Source organism: Bactrocera tryoni, unplaced genomic scaffold (genome assembly GCF_016617805.1).
Source record: "Bactrocera tryoni isolate S06 unplaced genomic scaffold, CSIRO_BtryS06_freeze2 scaffold_11, whole genome shotgun sequence".
NCBI lineage: Eukaryota > Metazoa > Arthropoda > Insecta > Diptera > Tephritidae > Bactrocera > Bactrocera tryoni.
Window position 1 is genome coordinate 18227497 of NW_024395824.1, and position 25443 is coordinate 18252939.

Sequence of the window (25443 nt, forward strand, 5' to 3'; positions counted from 1 at the left end):
CGAGGAAATATATTTTATACTTTATTATATAGTACAATAACGTAGGGATGTTTACCGTTCGCCTTATACTCTGAAAAATAGACACCTCTTTAAGAGTTTCTCCAAGTACATACGTGTTCATAATTGTAACGAGTTCTCCAGCTAAAGATTTTCTATTTTTATACTCTCGCAACAATGTTGCTAAGGAGAGTATTATAGTTTTGTTCACATAACGGTTGTTTGTAAGTCCTAAAACTAAAATAGTCAGATATAGGGTTATATATACCAAAGTGATCAGGGTGACGAGTAGAGTTGAAATCCGGATGTCTGTCTGTCCGTCCGTCCGTCCGTGCAAGCTGTAACTTGAGTAAAAATTGAGATATCATGATGAAACTTGGTACACGTATTCCCTGGCTCCATAAGAAGGTTAAGTTCGAAGATGGGCAAAATCGGCCCACTGCCACGCCCACAAAATGGTAGAAACCGAAAACCTATAAAGTGACATAACTAAACCATAAATAAAGATATTAAAGCGAAATTTGTCACAAAGGATCGCATTAGGGAGGGGCATATTTGAACGCAATTTTTTTTGGAAGTGGGCGTGGCCCCGCCCCCTACTAAGGTTTTTGTACATATCTTGGAAACTACTATAGCTATGTCAACCAAACTCTACAGAGTCGTTTTCTTCAGGCATTTCCATATACAGTTCAAAAATGGAAGAAATCGGATAATAACCACGCCCACCTCCCATACAAAGGTTATGTTGAAAATCACTAAAAGTGCGTTAACCGCCTAACAAAAAACGTCAGAAACACTAAATTTTACGGAAGAATTAGCAGAAGGAAGCTGCACCCAGGATTTTTTTAAAAATTGAAAATGGGCGTGGCCTCGCCCACTTATGGACCAAAAACCATATCTCAGGAACTACTAGACCGATTTCAATGAAATTCGGTATATAATATTTTCTTAACACCCTGATGACATCTACGAAATATGGGTGAAATCGGTTCACAACCACGCCTTCTTCCAATATAACGCTATTTTGAATTCCATCTGATGCCATTAGAAATCAATGATGATAGCGGAATAAAACTTTACAAAATTACGGTATTTGAAAAATATGTAATTGACTGATAATGAAATCTCGATTATCACTTTATCATGCGAGAGTATAAAATGTTCGGTGACACCCGAACTTAGCCCTTCCTTACTTGTTTTAATATCAGATAGAAAAATTCATATCTCTTTTCCCACTACTTGAAAACATATTTAGCTTTGTGGATTTTGTAGGAAATTGTACGCTCTTGAATAAACTCAATGAAGTTCGTCAAATGAAAAAGTTTTCAATGCGTGGACAGGATTTTGATCGAACGTTTGTATGTTTGCTATAGGCTATAGATGTCTTAACAATTTCTTTGGAGATTGTAGCAGATCTCCGCATAATAATCCATGACAAGTTTGTTAGGAGTAGTTGGCGTATATACAGATGGATAGGTAGTCAGATAAGCAAAGTTGACTCGGCTTGTCATCATACTACTCTTATAAAGGCGAACGTTTGTGAGTGACCAAAAGAATAAGGTCCAGATATTTCCAGCAGGCCAATATATAAGTGGTAACGAAGCGACATGGAGAATACTCGGTTTACCATTACATAAAAGGCACCAAACAGTCTTACTGTCCACGTCTTAAACGGCGAGCGCATCTATTTTACAGAGGCAAACTTGCAAAACCGAGTTGCAACACCATTATCCTCTTCACTACAGTTTTCTACCAGGGCCACCAAGCCAACTTTGTTCGGACGTTGTCAAATGTAGAAGTGCCAAGGTACTACGCGCAGAATGCTTCACAAAAAGAATGAAAAAGGCATGGAGGAGGAATACTAACATGGGTATACCACAAGTTGAAACTTAAAGTTGGTGCGCCTGCAATACTGATGCGTAACTCGGATGCGTCCAGTCTGTGCAATGCCATTTGGTTACGTATCACAGAGCTAAGAGAGGCCAAGGTCGGGACAGTATTATTATGCACAATTTCTACAATATCCACAAACTTAACACTTTAGTTCAAATGCCTAAGATTTTCATTAAACGTGGCTTTCTCTATCACAATAAATAAAAGTCAAGGACAAACTCTAAATGTAGCCAGCATTCATCTGGTCATCCCTTGCTTCCCCCACGGACAACTGTACGTGATTTGGTCGCCTGTATCGACAGCAAGAATTTTTTTTATTTGCGCTGAAAACATAAAGTCCCTAAATATTTTTTACTAGGATGTGCAGTACCTCTCTTCGATCCGAGACCAAAAACAATTACATAAGTCTAATCAACTCTCCTGTTTTGTCAGTTATCAAATTTTGTAAATTGATCTTTCTCATGCTCAAATTTAAATTATTTTGCTTCTGAAAATGTGATTAGTCACGATTTGGTATTGTGATTCAAAAACAAAAATAACAAAAAGAGATCTAAGCCAAATTTCTTCGATTCAGAAACGCCAAATTGAAGGAAGGAATTTTCTTAGGCCTTCCAGATTCGCGAGATTGAGACGGATGCAGCTTTTGCATGTTGGACAACCTAGAAAAAAGAGCAGTTATGCCTTTGTAAAAGTATGTCATAATTTTTTTGGGAATAAACGGGTTGAAATGGACTTACAATTCTTTATGTGTACGTCCACGCAGCTTCTTTTCTTGAAAATCTTTGAGCCGTATCAGCTGAGCATGGTACTAAAACGGGAAATGGTCAGCAGTAATGCTTGCACAGTAGAGGTGGAGAAACATCGATGCGAACATCGATGACATCGATGTCTTCGAAACATCGGCAACATCGATGCTTAGCGGGGCAAAATAGATGTTTTTCCATCTCTAAGGCACATAGAGGAAGACAGTCGAATTGTAAGTACATACATATATCATTTAATCTCATTATAAATTATTAACAGAATATTGTTATTTTAGTTATACTTGTTGGTGGTGTTAGCGTGAGTGTGGTGGTACTTAAACATGGACAGGTTTATGAAAAGTAAGTACTAAATATCCGAATTTATCTTCAGAAAAGCGTTGTAGATGAATTTCTGCAGAAAAGCACATACACATTCGCATGCATTTTTGCTTTTGCATTGAATAGGCATTAATACAGTTTATTTCTTATAGGAACAGCAAGCGAACAGCCAAAGCCTGATGAGGATCAAAAGAAGAGGAGGCGTGATGTTTCTATAGCTTGGAATCATTTTAAAAGAAACAGCGAAAAAACGCATGGGATACGCAATTACTGTGGTAAGCCAATAAAGACGTGTGGAAACACAACAAATCTAATGGACCACTTAAAGCACGTGCATGCTGATCGGCTAAATGTAGGGGGAACTGCACAGAAATCAAACATGTTAGAAAAGTTTGTTGGAAAATCGGTTTCCTTTTATGAAAATGACTCGAAACGAAAACGTCTCCTATACAGTAAGGTCATGAACATGATTGCTGTCGATGTTCAACCTTTTTCTTGTGTTGAGGACGACGGATTTAAAGAGCTCATGAAAGAAATGGACCCCCGCTACAGGTAGTAGGCCACACCTGCGCGACGTAGTGCTTCCATCTCAATATGAGTCTCTTAAGAATAAACTTCAGTCTGTACTTAACGATATTGATTTTGTAGCCATAACGACTGACTTGTGGACATCCAAAGCAAACGAAGGTTATATTACAGTTACGTGCCATTTTGTTTTAAATAGTTTTACGTTGGAGTCGGCAATTTTAGCAACAAGGCAACTTCTTGACACTACCAATCACAATGCTTTCAGAAATATTAGAAACACTAAATGGCGTGCTTGATGATTGGGGTTTTACGAATAAGGTTGTTTGTGTTGTGACTGACAATGATGCGACGATGCTAAAAGCATGTGAGTTGCTTGAGTATAAGCACTTGCCTTGTGTAGCGCACACAATCAACCTTATTGGGCAAGATATTCTAAAATTGCCCGATTTCGACGTAATTCTTACAAAATGTAAGTCGGTAGTTGGCTTTTTTAAGAGAAGCCAGATCGCATATTCAAAATTTAAGGAAGCTCAGGGGGACAATCCGCATTCTCTCCTGCAAGAAATGCCAACTCGCTGGAACAGCGCATACGAAATGATTAAGCGCATACTGAAGACAAACGAATTTATTACATTGGCTTTGGTATCTTCTCGTGGCGCTCTATTGCCGTTTTCAGCAGCAGAAGTGGATATTTTAAATGATATATCCGAGTTGCTATCCCCCTTCGTAGAGGCGACGCTTTCTGTGTCTACAAACACAAAAGTATCAGCGTCCATAATTATCCCTGTGGTCCGCGCAAAGGACCATAAATCTTTCGCAGAACTTTTCTCTCGAAAACTCGCAACGTCGACTCATCAGTTGTTGACATCGTCCAAGCCTCTGCACCATATAGCAGGTCGGGAATTATGAGTGCCTTATAGAGTTTGGTTTTTGTTTGTCGAGAGAGAACTTTGCTTCTCAATTGCCTACTCAGTCCGAAGTAGCACCTGTTGGCAAGAGTTATCCTGCGTTGGATTTCTAGGCTGACGTTTTGGTGGTGTTTACGCTGGTTCCAAGATAGACGAAATTATCTACGACTTCAAAGTTATGACTGTCAACAGTGACGTGAGTTCCAAGTCGGGAAGTGCGACGACTGTTTGTTTGATGACAGGAGATATTTCGTTTTGCCCTCGTTCACTGCCAGACCCATTTGTTTTGCTTCCTTGTCCAGTCTGGAGAAAGCAGAACTAACGGCGCGGGTGTTAAGGCCGATGATATCAATATCATCAGCCAAACCCAGCGCACAACCCTATGTAGGGGATGTTTCGCCTTCTCACTTTAGCTCGCCTTCGAACGGATGTTCTTAGGCTACCCAGAGGATACTTGGTCAAAGACCGGAAGTAGTGAGCTGCTTGAGCCATGTATAAAAGAATCGCTTCTGGCCACTCCCAAGTGAATGGCGATCAGAGAACTGTCCTCACTTGCGTGAACTTCTACACATGACTCCATCCTCCAGGGATAGTAAGTAAGGATAGTAAAATAAGCAATAGTATAGAAGGGATAGCACAGTATCCTAAAGAACTATTATTTTCTTTGGACCATGTATATATTGAAACATTGTTATTAAATTTGTTTTTGTTTTTAGTTTTTATTCAAAAACTAAGGATAGGACAATATACCAAAGAAGTGGAACATAGTGGAAGTGGAATATCATAAACAATTTTATTTTAATTTGTTATTCGTTTTCTTTTTTATTTAATAAGTGATTAATAAAATGGATATTTTTTGTTGAAAATTTGACTTTCAATTTTTAAACATCACATATTAAAATAAAGTTCAAATAAATTAAAATAACTGCTAATTTTTTTTATTTAAAATGTCAATGTTTCATCGACGTTTTCGCCAAAAACATCGAAAACTTCGATGCCCGTGAACATCGACGTTTCTCCACCTCTATTCAAAGGTGGGATAAAACTTTCAGGTGTTGCAAAACTTAATACAACAAAATTCATATTCATTATTCGAAGGAACCAAATGGTTTACAATTAAAATTTGGTATCTTCAAAACTCTTGTAAATTATAGATAGTAGAATCAGTTTTTTTGCAAAACATGCCGGTTTTGCCGGTAACATTCTTAACGATTCTGAAACCGTGATTCCATTGGAAACACAAACTTTCAAGCAAAGACCAAACAAACTTTTCGCGTGGAAAGTGTTTCGAATGTAAAGAATTGCTGCAATTAAAACTAAATTTTTGAAACGTTCTGCACCTCTTCATCCATTTATGTTTTATCCACTATGCACAAAAAGGGTGTTTATAATATTTAAAATTAAGAACAGAAAATAACAATTATTGCATAAATTTGACTGAAAAATCATTATGAAGGAAGAGACGGATAAATATATGTAGTATGCTGTAAACAAATGCTAAAATTTAATTTTTATACTCTTACGCAATAAGAGTTTAAGGATAATTTTAATGTTTTTTCGTGAGAAATAACCAAATTTAATTGTTTTTTATTTTTCTTTTATAAGTTTTCAGCTGTTTAATCACATTAGTTTACAATTATTTTGCAGCTCTGAACCGTTTACTACAAGGTGCTTTACAAAGTAAACAGGACTTAAAAAAAAAAACAGAACACATGTTTTTTTCGGCAAAATCAATTCATTTTGTTCAAAATAGTCTCCATCTGCTTCAATACAGCTGTTTGCACGGTCCAATAGCATGTCGAACGAGTGTTTCAGGTCGTTGGCCGGTATGGCCGCCAGTATGCCGGTGCAAGCCTTTTGAATGGCCTCTACTCTGCATAACGCTTTTCATTCATAGGCAAATGCATTTTTCCGACCACAAACAAGCCTATAAAGAAGACTCTATAAAAATTTCAAGTAAATCGGTCCAGTAGAACCTGAGAAATCGTGGGTATCGTTCCGAAAAAGTCAGTTTTGAGAAAAACGCGTTTAAAGTTTCGCGTAAAGTCTTTTGTTCGATTAATTCCGGCCGAACCAGTTTGGATGTCGGGTCAGAAAAATGCCTATATCTCCGAAAATAATTTGAATTTTCAAAAATCCTTTTGTACACATATTTTTTTTAATTTCTAGACCAGAATACCCCCTTAACGTCTACCTTAGATCCTCTTACGCTACCAACCATAAGCGAAATCAGCACAAGCTCTGAAAATACGCAACTTATTACTAACTCAGGCATGGGCATGTATGAGTTCCTCAAGCGTGAACTTCTCCATGGGTTCAAATATTGTCTAACACTCATCAATAGCTTTTCTAGATAGAAGCGATACCTCTTGTCGGCATTCAAGCAGAAACAGTATGTAGAGCTTTCTTGAACGAATGAGAGGGACGATATGACTTACCTCAGAAGATAATCACGGACCAAGGAACTCAATTCGAATCCAAAATGTTTCAAGAGAGGCATCACCGTATCATCCACATACGAAAGGATTGATAGAAAGGTGGTTTTTCATTAAAAAACGCCATACTAGCCATCTTAGAATCTTGGGTATGCAGCCGAACTCAATGTTTGTTGAAAAATTACAACATCATCTTCAAAAAGCTAGTCCCGTCAAAACTTCATGGCATTCACCAAAAACCATTCGTGAATAAAATTCTATTTCAATCAACATACGTAAATGTATGTACACAAAGATCGAGTAACTCCTTCTATGACAGAACCATACGACTTTAGTTTGAATGAAAAAACGAAAATTCCTATGTTAAATGTATGGGAACCTAGAAAAAAATTAGCGACCCCTTAGAGTTAAGCTACAGCGCCTGGCTTGAGGGAGGATTTTTTGTTTGGCAATCACTAACATTTGAGTTTGACTTATTTGACTATGATTCTTGAAAGTTCCAAGGGTATAAAATATTCGGTTGCACCCCTTCCTTACTGGTTCTTTTTATTCAAGATTGTTGAAAACACGTGTATTGCCTGTATATGCCTAAACACCATAATGAAGTTTCTTTGTGTTTGTTATATAGTATACATTTTGCACCGCCTCAGCATGATCAAAGGTACGTATATTTGTACATATTGCAAAGCGAAATAATTGTAATTTTATTTTAGTCGACTGTACATACACACTTTCAGAGCAGGAGTGTTTTCGTCCATTCGGACAACATGACCTAGCCAGCGTTGCCGCTGTCTTTTAATTCGCTGCACTATGTCAATGACGTCGTATATCTCGTACAGCTCATCGTTCCATCGAATGCGATATTCACCGTGGCCAACGCGCAAAGGACCATAAATCTTTCGCAGAACTTTTCTATCGAAAACTCGGAACGTCGACTCATCGGCTGCTGTCATCGTCCTAGCATCTGCACCATATCGCAGGGCTGGAATTATGAGCGACTTATAGAGTTTGGTTTTTGTTTGTCGAGAGAGGTCTTTACCTCTCAATTGCCTACTCAGTCCAAATTACCACCTGTTGGCAAGAGTTATCTTGCGTTGCGTGGAAGCCTAGTCGAGAGCGCGACGACTTTTAGTTTGATGATATGAGATATTTCGTCTTGCCGTCGTTCACTGCCAGACCCATTTGCTTTGCTTCCTCTTTCATTGTATAGAAAGCAGAACTAATGGCGCGGGTGTTGAGGCCAATGATATCGATGTCCTCGGCGTACGCCAGCAGTTGTACACTTTTATTTAGTTCTGCAGCTCGAATCATTTTCTCCACAGAAGTAGGTGAAAGAAATCACACGAAAGGGAGTCGCTTTGTCTGCGAAATCGTTTGGTATCGAACGGCGCAGAGAGGTCCTTCCTGATCCTGACGGAGCCTTTGCTATTGCTCAATGTCAGTTTACTTAGCCGTATTTGTTTTGCGGGGATACAACATTCAGACATCGAGGCATAAAGGCAGCTCCTTTTCGTAGAGCCAAAAGCAGCTTTGAAATCGACGAAGAGGTGGTGTATGTCGATTCTCTTTTCACGGGTCTTTTCCGAGATTTGGCGCACGGTCAGGTCGGTTGCTGAATTTCCAGTTCTAAGGTCACGGATCTAATCAGTTTGTTGACGATGGGCTTTCACACAATACCACAATATGGGATGTTTAGGAGGCTCATCCCATGGCAGTTGGAGCAAATGTTGGGGTTTTAATTTTTGTGGATTGGGCAGAGCACACTTAAATTCCAATCGTTGGTCATGCTTCCGTCCGACCATATTTTACAAAGAAGCTCATGTATGCTCCTTATCAGTTCTTCGCCGCCTTGTTTGAATAGCTTGGCCAGCAAACCATCGGCCCCCGCCGCTTTGTTGTTCTTCAGACGGGTAATTGCTATTCGAACTTCTTCATGGTCGGGCAATGGAACTTCTTCTCCATCGTCATCGACTGGAGAATCTGGTTCGCCTTCTCCTGGCGTTGTGCGTTCACTGCCATTCAGCAGGCTGGAGAAGTGTTCCCTCCATAATTTAAGTATTCTCTGGGCATCGGCCACTAGATCACCTTTAGGGGTTCCGCAATAGTATGCTCCAGTCTTGAAACCTTCAGTTAGCCGCCAGCTAACCCCTGTCGGCCAGCTTATCAAGCTCTTCATACTCACGCATTTCGGCCTCTTTCTTTTTCTGTCTGCAAATTCGCCTCGCTATCCTCTTTCTCCCGGTATCTATGACATCTCGCACGTGTTGTGGTCGATCGTAACGTTGCGAGGTAGGCACTCTGTTTTCTCTCCGCTGTAGCACGGTACTCCTAATCGTACCGCTGTTCTTTTGCATTTTCCGAAAACCAACGGTTTAGGTTGCAGCAGTATGTAAGGAGCTTGAAATGCCGTCCCACAGTTCCCTTATACCGCGTTGTTGACAAGTGCTCTCAGAGAGCAGGAGTGCAAGCCGAGTAGAAAAACGTTCGGCTGTCTGTTGTGATTGCAGCTTCTCGACGTCGAACCTTCCTTGGGTTTGTTGGCGTGCGTTTTTTGCTGCACAGAGGCGGGTGCGAATCTTGGCTGCAACAAGATAGTTGTCCGAGTCAATGTTAGGACCCCGTAGCGCACGCATAACTAAAACACTGGAGACGTGTCTTCCGTCTATCGCCAGGTAGCTTCATGTATTTTCTTGTGCTGGAATCTAGTACTACAGATAACCATATTTCGGGCCCCGGCGAAGTCGATCAACCTCAACCCATTTGAGGATGTTTCGTCATGGAGGCTGAATTTACCGTAGTGCCAAATATACCCTCTTTGCCCACCCTCTCGTTAAAGTCGCCTAGCACGACTTTGATATCGTGGCGAGGGCAGCTGTTATATTCGTTTGTCATGGTCGTCATCAAAAAGGGGCCTCTCATCTGAAGCTTGTTGTTATTTTTCATTGGGTGCGTTTTCTATGTGGCGGGTCCCAAACCCAACGCACAATCCTGAGGAGGGGATGTTTCGAGTTTTCACTTTAGCTCGCCTTCAGACGGATGTTTTTAGGCTATCCAGAGGATACTTGGTCAAAGACCGGAAGTCGTGAGCTGCTTGAGCCATACGTAAAAGAATCTTTTCGGGGCACTCCCAAGTGAATGGAAATCAGAGAACATTCCCCACTTGCGTGAACCTCTACACATGACTCCATCCTTCAACTTGTTATATCGATGTTTCTTATTATTGACCTTTGTGACCGGTGTTGCTGTGGCCGCTGGTTTACTTTTATCAGCAACACCACGTCGAGAACCTTTCCTTTTGGTTGTGGTTGCAGAATTATATGAGTCATCTTCCACCATCGTCGGAGATTTTAAATCTGACTTTGTCATTTGTTAATTTGGCTCTTCATCCGGTTGATCAGAGTATAGGATTGAGTGCTCAGTATCTTCACATTTTGTTCTTAACTCTAAAGCGGTAGATATAAAATCCTTTGGGGCAATGGACACGGTCGCAGATACACTTCCTTGCTGGTGCAAACACGATATTGCTTTTCTTCAACTTCGTTCTGGATTTTAGCAGCTTCGCTAGCTACACTTATTGGCTGCTTTCAATAGTCTATAAAATCTTTTTCGTTGAGATGTGAATGTGACTCGACTAAAACATCTTTACGCTTTTCGGAAATTATGTTAATTTGTGCAAAACCTATTTTTGTACCTTCTCTTTCTTCTCATATGCCTCAGCTTCATCTTTTAAATTGTGGTCAATTTCAGCTTCGTCTTCATCTTCAAACACTTCAACTTGTCTCCAGTTTCCGATATTTCCCCAAAAATATGAGCCTGTTGGGGGAGAAAAATGCCAAGGTATCAATTCAGTTGTTTTTGCCTCAGTTGTTGAAGGTTCATGAATTTCTTCGCACAATTCTTCCCCAACTTAATTTTCTGATATAAATTTTTTACGCTGAAGAGAACTTTCGGTGGACACAGTAGTATTAATTGTTTTAGCTGTTTTGTTTTCCTCTCCTTCTTTTGCTTTTCAACCAATTCAGTTGTTTATTCTTCAGTTTCAGAAGATAGATATACATATATATATATATATAGAAGAGAGATAAAATATTAGAGCTCTCATAAATTGCTTTAAGTCCGAGTCGAGGCGGTAAAAAATTCTCGGTTTCTCTTCTATAGCAAATTCTTCCAACAGCACATTATGCGAAGAGAACTATAAGTAATTTAGGCTCTCCTTCATGTAATCTTACAATATTTAAGCTTCTCGAAATACTTTGCCGTAATTTCAAAGTACAATTTTTCAACTTTAATAGTTCTGTTAAGTACTTCGTGTGAAAATTGTGTATTTGAAGAAACACAGTTTTCAAAAGGTTGATGTGATCACTTTTTATTACTATTTCTTTGCTAAGATCGTCCATTACTCTGCTTAGGCGTTCAATATTTCTTTGGAACATTGACATTTTTCTCTTTAAAAGGTTATCCTATTTTAATCGGGCGTCTTAACTTGTTTCATTATAGTGACAGAACATCTGCGTTTAATTTTTTTACTGAAATTGCTTTTGTGTAAACTGGAAAATGCGCGTATAAAGACCCGTCTCTTTTTTGCTAATTTGCTTGTATGCAAACAGGGCTTTTTATTGCCTCCATTTTTAACAGGACTTTTATTTGCCTCTATTTTTCATACAACTTTTTTAATACGGCCGAGTTCTTTATTTAGGCTAGAAAGAACATAGTTAAAGACGCCTGCCATTTTAGCAGGACGTGGGCTAAATATTTTGAAAAAATGGGCGTGTCCCCGCCTTCTGTTTGGTTCCATGTACACATCTCCTAAGCCACTTCAGCTACAATAACCAAATTTGCTCACAATAAATCCCTTCGACAATGTAAAAACAGTCCCGCTCACTCCCCATATAACGGTACTGTTAAAAACTACTAAAATATCGACAAATCAATAACTAAATACGTAAGAGACATAAAGTCTTAATTTCGAGATGGCATGAGAGAGTTTTAAAGGAGCCGTGCTAAAAAGTGAACTATGGACGTGGCACCCCTTCCCCATATGTATTTCAACTAAATTTAGGAACAGGCCTTCTTCTCACACTCTTATGTCGCAGTGTAAAACAATAGCACCAAAAGTGCACATCAAAATCAAATTAATTTAACAGTATAAAACTTTTCACGAATAATGCCTTGAAGAGTTTGGCACCTTTTGACCGAAAATGGTTCAAATCCAACAAAACTTCTAAAAGCCAATAGGTAACGAATATGTGGACCCCATTTTCAATATTTGACTTAAAAAAAAAAAAATTAAAATTCTTTTCCTGATAATAGTATCTCTATCTATCAAAAATGGTTTGAATCGAATTAATACTTCTCTGAGCCCCAATATAATTAATGTAAACATTTTCGAACTTCCGGGAGACCTTATAGAAATTTGGAAGAATAATACTATATACCATATACGAGTACATATAGTTACATAGGTTTGACGACTTTTTGTTATGATTAATATTTATTAAATATCAAGGCCAGATCCTGATATTTCATCAGGTAAATAGCAAATAAAAACTGTACATTTAATGCTTAACTTTTATTGCAAATAACTCTTAAAATATTGTTTTTATGAAAAAATTCAAACAGACTTTTTTGTAGAGCGAGAAATTTTTAAGGAGAATATTATAATATCCCTTATTAAAAGATTCAGATTTATTTAGTGAGATAAAAAAAAAAGATTTCAAAAAATTAAAAAATCCCATGTAAAATATATGGAAGAAGTCAAATGATTTAGGCACGATTTGAAAATACGATTGAAAATAATGTGTTTGTTTAAGTGAAATCCCATTTTTAGGGCAAAAACTAAAACATCGTGGGGAGTTAGCGGAAAAAATCAACTAGTGAAATAACGGACATCCTAATGATAAATATTTTGATACTGTGAAGATAGATATCCAGTTGATGAAAAATAATATTGGTATGGTTCAATTTAGTAATATTTTTAGTTATTAAAAAATAATCAACACTTTTTTCAATAATTAATTATAACAGCCGATTACAAGTGCTCCGGTTAATAGTCATTACGAAATTAAATTATCGTAATTTGTATTCATAGTTCCATCCTCCAAGTATATACATAAGTTAGTATATGTTTTTAAACGGTGTTTTAATATGATTTCTATATAAATACTATTGGATCCGGCCACGCGTTGCTGTGTTATACATTTTACAGAGTTCGTAAAACCATCAAAATGCGCTCTTGCTCTGATGAGTAATATTCCGCAAGAGAACATCATTTCAAATACTCAGGAGCGCAAGCTTAAGTAACATTATCATCACAAAGAACTCCTCACGTATTTGGCTCACTCATATATTAGCATGAGCGAGCATTTTTAAAAGATAACTATTTGCCTAACGCATCATCTTTATTTTTATCGCTCTGAGTGTTCAAGTGATGCGAAAAATAAAACTCATCTTATTTACTTTTCATTAGTATTGTCTCTTATTTAAAGAAAAAAAAAGCAAAAGCATATACATATGTATCTATATAAATAAAAATGAATCGTCAAACTGTATGTACGCGCATAACTCAATGACGCCTGGACCAATTTGGCCAATTCTTTTTCTTAAATGTTCGTTGAAGTTCAAAGATGATTTTTACGGCGAGAAAAATTCGAATAATTTCCGGAAACCCCCTAAAAACAGCTCTTTCCTTTTCCCCATATAAACGTTATATAAAAATGAATGTTTGTTTGTTAGTAACACTAAGAGAACGGTTGAACCAACCTTGATGAAATTTTAAAAGGTTGTTTGTTGTGGATCGGGAAAGGTTTAGGAACCAAATACCTTATACTTTTTATGAGGAGAAGTCGGAAAATTGGACAATTCCAAAAAGTAACATTTTCCATGCACATTCTTTTCAATTTTTGTTTGTTTTGTTTTATCAATATTTTGATTTGTGAATTATTTGAATCGTTCAATTTCGGTCGCTTGCTTTTTTATTCCGGCTATGCAAAGGAAAAATTATTGAAAATTATTCAGTGAAAACTTTATGTATGTTTCAGACGAAGTGATCAATTACAGATTGAACTTTGTTACGAAGCCACGAAGAGGTCGCGCTAATATTGGTCGGCGTTCTTTTTGCCATCAACGTATGGCAGCCCAAGGAAAGGCAAGGAGTACTCCCAAAATGCGATGACATACGTGCGGAATTATGGATCGCGGTCAATCAGCTAGCGATCGTAACGATATCACAGCACGACTCTTTAAACAATAGCTGCGATATTTTATGGTCTTTATCTTGAAGCAACCTGTGGGATATATGATGCTGTTAGCTGCTGAATGTGTTCTGTTGAGTAGCAAAAAAGAGGTTTGCCGCACGCACACATTCTTCTTTGGATGCGGATGGTGATTACACCAGATCAAATTGATGAAATCATTTCAGCGGAAATTCCTGATTCAGAGATAGATCCAGAATTATACGAAGTGGTGAAAACCAATATGATTCATGGACCTTGGGAACCTTACAATCCCCCTTTGGTTTGTATGTTTGACAATAAATGCACGAAACACTACTCATGTGCTTTTCTTTCGGAAACGGGAATGGGAAATGATGGATATTCACTGTATCGGCGTCACTCACCAGACGACAATGGCAGAACATTTAGCATTTAGAGGCGTGAATATCGAAGTTAACAACACATCGAAGATGACAACACATGGATCGTACCATATTCACCACTTCTGTCTAATTCACATTCAAAACTCATGTCAATGTTGAATGTTGCAGATTGAAAGTTTTCCGACCGTTGTGAGTCACGCGGTTCAACTTCATTTGAGTCATTGCATATTGAGAATGGTACAGTGTGTGCAACTTTTTGAGAAGCATGCCAGCAGTTGCATTTGCTAGAACATGATAATCACTGGAAAGAGACCAAGGACAATGCAAGAGTTACTCCGCATGCCACTGAAGTTCGCATACTTTTCGCGAAGATCATTTTGACATATCAGCCTTCAAATTCGCGTTAATTATGGGATGCGAAAAAATGACATTGCCGATGACATTTTACATTGTATTCGCTAAGAATTGGAAATGGGAAAATTTCGGTTGATACTTCCAGTGGTTTGATATCAATTTCACCTCCCTTTTGTCAATTCACTTCAACGGAAGATGAACTCATCACGAATGTTTGTCCGAACATTCGCCAAATTATCATAAATGCTTGCTTGAGTGCACGCGCAATTTTAGCTGCCAAAAATACCGATGTTAATGACTTAAACTGGAAGATTCAAAGTCAAATTCCGGTGAGGTTTGCGGTCATATAAATCGATCGATCGTCTTGACAAGAAAGACGAAACCGTAAATTATCCAGTGCAATTTCCAAATACCATACCAAGCCTGCCCCAGCATCATTTGCGTCTTAAAGTTGGATCTGTCATTATTATGTTTCACAATCTTCATGCGCCGAAACTAAGTAATGGAACCCGACTGATTATGACGCAGTTATCGAATACAAGGGACAGCCTTCGAACGTATTCAATTTCCAGGGAAAATTGCCTTTGCGTTGACAATCAACAGGACAAAAGGAAATCGGGAAATGCTATGTTTTTCACACGGCCAGATATACATATGTGGCTTGTTGACGAGTTGGAAACCCATCTTCTCTGTATATTTACACACCAGAACAGAAATCAAAAAATTATGTTTATTAAGCTGCGCTACATTAAAAGAAATGTAAAAAATCGAAAATAAATCATCTTCGACACAACATAATTTCGAACTTTTTTTCATTTCAAAACACATAATTTCACGCAGGACAACGGTTGCGGGGTCAGCTAGTTTACAAATAAAGAATAGACACTCAAATTTTTATTTAGTTATTTTCCGTATTTGTACATACAACGTGCATAAGTAAGTACTTATTTATTAAAACAAACAAAACATGTATATATTTCAATAAAAAAAGAACACAAATAATTCAATAAATAAAGTTGATAATTTTTTTATGAAAAATTATCTTAAGAAAAATTCATATTATTAAAAAGTTCTTCTTTTGACCTTGTCAAAAGCAAATTATTGATATTTTGTGCGTTGAGCCTGGAACGATGCTTAGTTAAAATTAACGAAAGAGCACTAAAGGCACGTTCCACTGAAGTCTGACTACATGGAACAGATAGAACTACTTCGGCTAATTTGGCTAAAGCTGCTCATTTTTAACTTATAAAATTTAAAGCTAACAAAACTGCAATGCGTCTTAATCCAAAATGACAATTGAAAAAACGCCGAGTATGGAAAACCCGATGACAAAAAAAAAATAATCATTGTATAGAGAAATTCTCTTAGAGAACAGTATTTTTGCATCGTCTTCCTGATTAATTACCTACTCACAATACAACTTAAATTAACGGTTAATCATGCATGCACCCAAAACTGTTAATATTTACACCAACAACAATTAAACTTTAACATAAATTTATAAATATACATACTCTCTAAGAGAATAAGAAATTGCTCAAGTGCACTCTCTGCTGCATAACTGACTTTATCAGCGATACAAAATACTGAGTGCTGAAACCTGAGATGAGAAAAAGAAACTTAGCGCTCTTGTGAGGAGTATTATTTTGAGGAACACGTACGTATGCGGAAAATATTAGAGCGGAAAGATAAGACAAGTATTAAAGAGAAATATTCCAGAAGAGCACTCTTTCCTTTGAACTCACAATTGAGGAAATCAAAATTTATTGCTCCTCAATTGTGTTGTACTGAGGAGAAAGATAAAAATTTTACTCCTCAGTGATGAGTATTTGCGAACTCTGTCATTTTATACTATTATTCATATACTATTCAATGCAGTGAAAAATTTATTTACGAATAAAGGCGAAAAGTTTTTTATATATAAAGATATGCCTTACTTACCGGAATATTCCTTATATGAAGTGACACCATACCAATATACATTTGCTTTTGCCACCTTCAGAACCTCGGATCGGTCGTGTAGCTTGTTTGGTATTGTGCGAGTCGTCCACACAACAGCTGAAGAGAAAGCCTGTGCTTCCAGAGATTTCATGGATGCAGCGTTAGCGGAATAAACGCAAATATATATATTATAAATTTATGTATTTGGTAATCAAATTTTTTTTTAATCTAGTCTGTTAGTGTTCATATGATTGTGCCAGTGCTTCAATAACCGTGTTTCATGCAGACGAAATTATTTGTGTGATACAGATACAAAAACATACTCAACTCAAAGTCAAAAGTTATTTTCCATTAGTTACAAAAATCTACGAAGGTATAATATCTACATTCATATGTGTTGCATGCAGTATAATAAGAAATTATTAAATTATTCAAGTTTTTCCACAAATAACGCATATATTTTTCATTGTTGCTTTTCTTCTTGTACATTCAGTGCATTGTGCTGAAAATTGATTAATAATCAAGTGTGCTGAAGATAAAAGGGACTCCAAAGGTGTCTTAGGTAAGTACAACATGTGTTGCACACATGTATATGTTGGCGGACATATCGCTAGGGGTGAAATGTGCTAAAGAAATTTGGAATAGCACCTGTTGTTCGCCGTTGCCAAAAGCAGAACGGTTTCTCCGCACCGCAAGAAGCTTGTGTGTGTTATCCGATAGAGGGTACACAGCTACATCCTGTTGTTGTAGATTCTACATTTCTAGTCTCATGTACGCATTTATATTACGGAGAGTCGTCACACACATGTATGCAGATGCCAGCCGCAGCATACCCATTACAATTAGAAGGCAACATTGGTAGTGTATCCACATGCTGCACGCTTCTGCTTAGTCCAATCGATCGCCCACACTTGTCATAGGCATAGGTTGAGGGCACTGAAGAGGGGATGATTAAACTAAATAAATGAGTTTAAGTTTTTCATTGGAAGCATCTACGTGTCCCTCAAGCTGAGTTAATTATTTTCTTTCTAACAACTTTTTGCATAAATTAAAATATGCAGAATATAGTTAATAATAGTATATTATGTAAGTATATTAAATATGTGTCTATATACCCAAGTACATGCATATACATATCTTGTACATGTTTGGCGGAATTAAGTGATACATCAAAGCATAGCATTCATACCATTAGGTAACTGCTTCTTTTCTCTACCATGTAAATATTTTTGTATGTACGGTGTAACAAAGACAATCCCTTACACCCTGTGAAATATTTCACCTTTCCTTATGGTGTCTATACTTTTCCAATAATAATGTCAATACAAAATTTTATTAGTTGTTCTGATTATCATTTGATTAAAAAAATATAAACTTAAAATATTGCAAAGCAATTAATAATATTTAACAATAAATACTAAAATGAGTAAATTTAATGTCAAAACCAATATCGATCAGTCTTTGTACTTTTGACATCAATCGCAGCCACCTTCGCTAATGTTCATTACATATTTAGAGGAATCATCTACATACATAGATAAACCATTAACAGTAAACCCATTTAAGTGCGCCAAAAGTAGTTGCAATCGCTAAAAATTATGTGCGGAAAACACTATACCCGCAAACGATCAGACATTCTCAATCGGAAAAATTTATATGGCAGTGGATGTCTTAACTCGACTCATCTTCTTCTTCTTTACTGGCGTTGTTAACCGCTCCAACGGTGTGGAGGTCTTCCTCTCCCTCTGCTTCCTCCGGCGGTTACTGCGTCAAATACTTTCAGAGCTATAGTGTTTTCGTCCATTCGGACAACATGACCTAGCCAGCGTAGCCACTGTCTTTTAATTCGCTGAACTATGTCAATATCGTCGCACGTCTCATACAGTTCATTGTTCCATCGAATGCGATATTCGCTGTGGCTAATGCACAAAGGACCATAAATCTTTCGCAGAACCTTCCTATCGAAAACTCGTGACGTCGACTCATCAGATGTTGTCATCGTCCATGCCCCTGCACCATATAGCAGGACGGGAATTATGAGTGACTTATAGAGTTTGGTTTTTGTTCGCGGAGAGACGGCTTTACTTCTCAATCACCTACTTAGTCCGAAGTACCACCTGTTGGCAAGAGATATTGTGCATTGGATTTCGAGGCTGACGTTGTGACGTGAGAGCCTATTCGCGAGTGCGACGACTGTTTGTTTGATGACAGGAGATATTTCGTCTTGCCTTCATTTACCATCAGACCTATTTGCTTCACTCCCTTATCCATTCTGGATAAAGCACAACTAACAGCGCGGTTGTTGAGGCCGATGATATCAATATCATCGGCATATGCCAGCGGTTGTACACTCTTGTAGAAGATGGTACCTTCTCTGTTTACTTCTGCAGCTCGAATTGTTTTCTCCATAAGTAGGTTGAAGGAGTTACACGAAAGGAGAGGTCCTAAGGTGAAACAAGTAAGGAAGGGCTAAGTGTGGGAGCAACCAAACATTTCATATTCTTGCAACTTGCAGGAATCAAAGATAGGCAAACATCTTTAGACGCAAACCGTCAACCAGACGATCGGAATCCAAGCAACTATATATAAAATTTAACTTCACTAACACAAATCACTATAATCCACCAAAAAAACTTCGAGTTAGACAGACTTCGGGTTATAGTAGGAAACTTGTATGAAATTTTACTTCAATTGACAATGCAAGAGTTCGAGTTATGGATATATGTATATATACACTAGAGGACCCGCCCATGTTTTACTGTAGCTGATACATATGTAGGTAGTACTACTTATATCATCTATATGATTTCTATTATAATATTAGTTCAGGAATAATCGCATTTTTGGTGAAGCAACAAAAATTAATCAAAAAGCATTTCGTGCGTTAAGAAAGAATTAGTTTTTGGGGTAAAAATACTATTGAATTTGGGCTGTGCATCAGTGAAATCAATCGAGTCCAATCGATTGTCAGCCTGGTGGACTCCATATTAAGAAACGGTTCTCAAGCGTGGAAAGACAAAAAAATCAGCTGGCAAGGTACGGCATCAGTCTTTTGGGATGCCCGTGGTATGCCTATTATTCATCAAATGATAAATGAGCCAGTTTTAATTCATTGCACTGTGTATTTAATTGCAGTTCTATTCTACCATTCCCAATATTTAGCAATTTTATTATTTTTCAGGAAGGATCAGTTTGAAATTGTACGAATATATGTACTTCATCGTTCCCGTTTAAATATTGCATTGCTCTGTGCAATGCTTCGAAAAGATTTCTGTATATCTCAAATGTTAATAGACCTTTTTATCAACACTTCAGTTATGCCGCTATTTTTTTACGCCAGATCTTTTGCAATTTTAAATTGCCTGTCAAGAAAACCGGTCTAATAGTTAGCAGGCATGAAAAAAATGTTATAACTACCCATAGATGTATTGAATCACCCAATTTATTACTTAAGAACGAACAACTCTGTCCACATTATGAAAACTTGTGTACAGATGTCGCCTTTTACTTTGGCATCGTTTTGTTTATTGCACGTTTACGCCAATTTAAGGTTTGAATATTGGATACTGCGATGGTAGCGGAATCTATCGGATCCAATGTAAAACATTCCAAAATTAGCAATTAATTACAAATGAAAAATTAATTTAAAAAAACATTTACCACTCGACCAAATTGTGAATCTAAACCATTCTCCAGTCTCCTTGAACACACACAAAAAATTTCATCAAAATCGGTCCAGCCGTTTAGGAGCAGTTTAAATACAAACACACGGTCAGAAAATTTACATATATAAAGATAATATGGATATATATGTATATATTATAATATAAATAATAATTAATTTGTAATTCCCAATACAACCATGCGTTTTGTGTTACAAAGACGCGTCGAAGCATTAACAAGCTTAAATGTTCTTTGACAATGCTCATCTTTTATCGGAGATTTCTTCCAAACGCCTTAGAGTTACAATTGAAATTAAATTGGAAACAAAAAATACTAAACGACATTTTGAGGCTGCAAAAGCCCAACTAGCAAAATGTGTTATGTTAGCTCGTCCACTACCTGATGTAGAACTTTCATTGTAGGTAGATGCATCCGATTTTTCAGCTGGAGCAGTTTTGAATTAAATGGCAGATGGTAAACTTCACCCTTCAGAACTTTTCTCAAGAAAACGTTCATCAACTCAAATGCGATAAAGTACGTATGATCGTGAGTTGACCGCGCTATACAGCGCCGTTCGTAACTTTCGTTGCAGTTATCGCTATCAACTTCTCTTGACTTTTTTTTAAATAAAACGCAAAATCAAATTTCGATTTTGTGGTTGTTTCCTGCTTTATTGATTCTTCAAAACTGCCATTAAATTGAAAAACTCTTATTATTTATATACATTGTTTGTCTATTGCTTATGAATCAATTGATTTTTAATTTGTTATTGTTAATGCAAAATTTCTAAGTTGGAATTCAGCATTTTATATTGTTTAAAAGCCAATGGTTCATATTGTATATGTATATTGCTTAAGCTGTTGGTACACAAACCAGAGAACGTGTATTATGGAGAAGGTTCACCACGTTGGCAAATTTACGATATTTCATTTTTTGGAGGGGTACTCTTTTATATTAGTGGATTTCGCCACAAAAATATTATTAGCGGATTTCACAAACATTTAACATGAAGGGGTCGAAAATAGCAAAATTGAGCATTTTCAGTGTTAAATGAGAAAAGTGATGCTAATTTCAATGTACGCTCACAGATTCGCATATTTAGATTCCGCACACGACTATGGATATCATTTATAGTTATTCTCCATATATTTGATATCAAAGCACATATGTAAGTATATAAGTATGTACATATATATGTGCAATTTGACCCATTTAATGATGAATTCCATGAAATCTGTTGAAATGTATAATAAAGTCATATTTGTATTATTACTTAAATATTTAAGTAATATAATTATAATTAATATAGGTTTATTAAGGTACATATTTATATATGTACTTATTTGCTTTGGGCATTAAAAGTTTTGATAACATCTTAAAAAACCATGTCATATAATTATGAGTACATGTAAACAGATTTTAAAAAACCATACGCATAATGCCAGAGAACGTAAAACTAATACACGTTCTCTGATAATGCTCACATATTCACATATGTATGTATGTAATTTTGTGTTGATGTAAACAAATTTGAAAGAATCATTCGCATAATGTTTGTAAACTTGTCTACACCCATTGTTTCATACAAAATCTCCGTTGTCACGGACAACCAATGGCCTAACTTCACGTTTTGTCAAAATGTCAACGTGTCGAAAGACAGACGCGACTACAAAGCGTCACAGCACTGTGTTGTTGGTAAAAACTCTGAGCTGCGTCGAAAAAAATAAACGAATGACCGCCGATTGTCACCGCTTCCTTTGCCGCTGAAACAGCTTCGACAACAAACCAGCGTAAATATGAATGTTTATGTGTGAGCTTGCATACATATCGACGGTGCTGCGCAAAATATTTCAGAATTACAAAATATTTTTTTCTTTCCTCTACAAATACAGTCAATTCCGGTTATGTGCCACAATCAAAGATACAGATTTTTGTGGTTTGTTAAAAATAAAAATGTAATATGACACATAAGCGAGTGCGGATACTTAAGCGAGTGGTACTTAAAAAAATAATTTCTATGTATTTCAAAAAACAAACCGTGAGATGCAGCAAGATATAATATAGGCTGTTAAGAGTGATGAGGGAGAGGTTTGATATTCATTTAAGCGGAGGACTACTTAATCGGGATTGACTGTACACATAAATCAGAGATATTTCTTGACTTGAAAATCGACAAATAAACTATGTTGTAAATTTTTTTCTAATATATTTTAATACTTATATTTGCGGGGTTGTCACTTTTTCCTTCCTTAAAATTTCAGAAATATATTGAATTTATGAATTTTAGGCAATGACATGCTCGGAGAGAGGTATGGCCTTTGGTTTATGAATGAATCAAATTTGCTCGCAGAATGTGCGCTTGCGTTTATGACTGAAAATTTTGTTGTTGTGTAATCTATATATATAAAATTAAGTGGCAAAACTTCCTGTTCGCATACTCCTCCTAGACGGCTTGCCCGATTTCAATGAAATTTTCAGGAGTGATTGGGGTCTGTTTGGAGGGTGCACATAAGAAATTTAATATGTGTATCATTGCACGTTGTGCAAAAAAAAAAAAAACAAAAAACGAAACAACTGGCGGATGTTTACAATTAATAAAAAACATTGACATCGCATGTTGATCGTTTTTGCCTGTCATTCGTTCTTTCTATGGATGACTGTCAAGCTAACAAGACATACAGAACGTAAGTGTTCCGAATGCACTGAGTGTATCAAAAAAAAATGTTTCAACATTGGGTGTATTTTTCTCAGATTTCAACGTGATTAACATTCTGCGTACCACACAAAGCAAGTGAGTATTGTTGTTGTCTCATATGTGATGCCATGCCGTTCGATTCTCGCTTGAAAATGCGCGGTGTGTGTAAAAAAAAGTGTTTCAACATTGTGTGTTTTTTCCAGATTTAACTCCATCGATTTGCTACATTTATTCGAACCGATTTTGTGTATTCTGCTGACCGTGCAACACACACAAAGCAAGTTAGTATTGTTATTGTTTCGTAAGTGCTTCCATGCGGTTCGCAAATACACTGTTGGTGGGTCTTATTGCATATGCGTGTGTGGGTAAAATACATAGTTTAAGATGTAGTTTTAGGTTAATTTTTCCATTTTTATTTATATTTCAAATATGCATACTCTAAGCACGACCACCGGGGACAACACTAACTACCTTTTTTCGAGTTGTCTGAAAACGATGAATTTGGAAGAACATTGCTATATTCCGAAATACCACAATATTTCACTTGGAATCCATCATCGAAAACATTTCAACGACGAAAGCAAGGGGAGCGTGTTGACGGTTATCCAAATGCCCGTAAAACCGATGCCATAAGACGCATTTACACCATCCATCCGAACAACGCCGAATGTTTTTATTTGCGTCTGCTATTAGTCACGTTGCTATTAGTCAACGTGCGCGGACCAAGATCATTTGATGATATGAAAACTGTTGACGGTCAGTTGTGTGCGACGTATCGTGAAACATGTCAGCGATTGCATTTGTTAGAAGATGATATGCATTGGGACACCGCACTTCATGACGCATCACTCACATCTCATCCTAAACAAATACGCGTACTATTCGCCATAATAATATCTACATGCCTTCCGTCAAATCCGCAATAACTGTGTACAAGACTGCATGACCGAGGACTTATTAATTTTGGCGCGTAATCGAGCATCGGACGCAGACTTGCTATATACATTACAAATGTATAATTCTGCTTTGATATTGGTTGAAGATATGTGCCTTACAATTGCGAATAAGGCATTAGCGCAACTTGGCATTACTGCGCCCAGTCATTGACCAGGAGCTTCAACGTGAACAACAATACGATTGCAATGAATTGCGTGCTTTCATACAAGCTAACATTACCAAATTGAATATTCAGCAGAAAAATGCGTATGAGAAGATTATACGAGCGGTTGACAATAACGTCGGTGGGTTCTACTTTCTTGATGCGCCTGGTGGTACAGGGAAAACGTTTCTGATCTCTTTGATTCTTGGTACTATACGGTCACAGCGGAAAATTGCGCTGGCAATTGCTTCATCAGACATCGCTGCTACTCTACTTGATGGCGGCCGAACTGCACATTCTGCGTTGAAATTACCGTTGAACATATCTACAAGTCGTTGAAACACCAACGTGCAACATATCGAGGTATTCAACAATGGCAAAAGTTTTGCGAGGAGCTGGAATAGTTCTATGGGATGAGTGCCAATGGCTAACAAAAAGTCATTAGAAGCATTCAATAGAACAAAGCAAGATTTACGCCAAATTTACAAATTTTTGGCGGAGCATTAATCTTATTATCCGGCGATTTTCGGCAAACTTCGTCAGTCATTCCTCGATCAACTCCTGCCGACGAAATAAACGGATGTTTAAAATCGTCAGTTTTGTGGAGACATGTTCAAAGGCTGACTCTTACCATCAACATGCGAGTCCAATTGCAAAATGATCGAACCGCAGCGGCGTTTTCGAAGCAGTTGTTGGACATTGGCGAAGGCAAAATACCAATCGATGATACCGGTTTGATCACATTGCCGAACAACTTTTGTACACTTTTACAATCGAAAAAGAATTGATTGAAAGTGTATTTCCGAATATTGTTCAACACTATCAACGCCACGATTATTTAAGTGAACGCCAATATTGGCACTGAAAAATGTACACGTCAACGAAATCAATTTTACCATTCGAGAAAAACTGCCAGGAGAAGCTACAACATATATGTACATCGATTGATAGCGTTTTAAATCAAGATGAAGTAGTCAATTATCCAAATGAATTCTTGAATTCTTTGGATCCCCCCGGTCTGCCACCGCATCGTTTGGTCCTGAAAGTCGGTTCACCCATTATAATTCTACGAAATCTGAAGCCACCGACTTTGTGTAATCGCACAAGACTTTCAGTCAAAAAATTGTGGCCAAATTTGATTGAAGCGACAATAAACAAAAATGTTGTATACCAATATGTTTTATAAATCTTTTATAAATAAGTAACAGTGTTACAACAATAAATAAAACATAAAGGAAAAACCCTTAAGAGTTT

General features: G+C 37.1%; 1 protein-coding gene across 9 annotated transcripts in view; it reads right to left on the bottom strand.

Moving 5' to 3' along the window:
* LOC120779502 overlaps window positions 1-25443 on the bottom strand; it is a 288110-nt gene that overhangs the window by 177035 nt on the left and 85632 nt on the right. For 5 of the 9 annotated variants that reach the window (XM_040111805.1, XM_040111796.1, XM_040111806.1 and 2 more), the window contains exons 2-3: window positions 17381-17688; window positions 16733-16862 (exon numbers count right to left, since the gene is read on the bottom strand). In XM_040111805.1, the coding sequence (XP_039967739.1) occupies window positions 16733-16774 (42 nt within the window). In that variant the 5' untranslated portion in view covers window positions 16775-16862; window positions 17381-17688. Of the gene's footprint in view, window positions 1-16732; window positions 16868-17380; window positions 17689-17921; window positions 17940-25443 lie in introns of those variants that run through there. The other 4 variants (XM_040111800.1, XM_040111797.1, XM_040111803.1 and 1 more) reach the window with 4 other exon arrangements.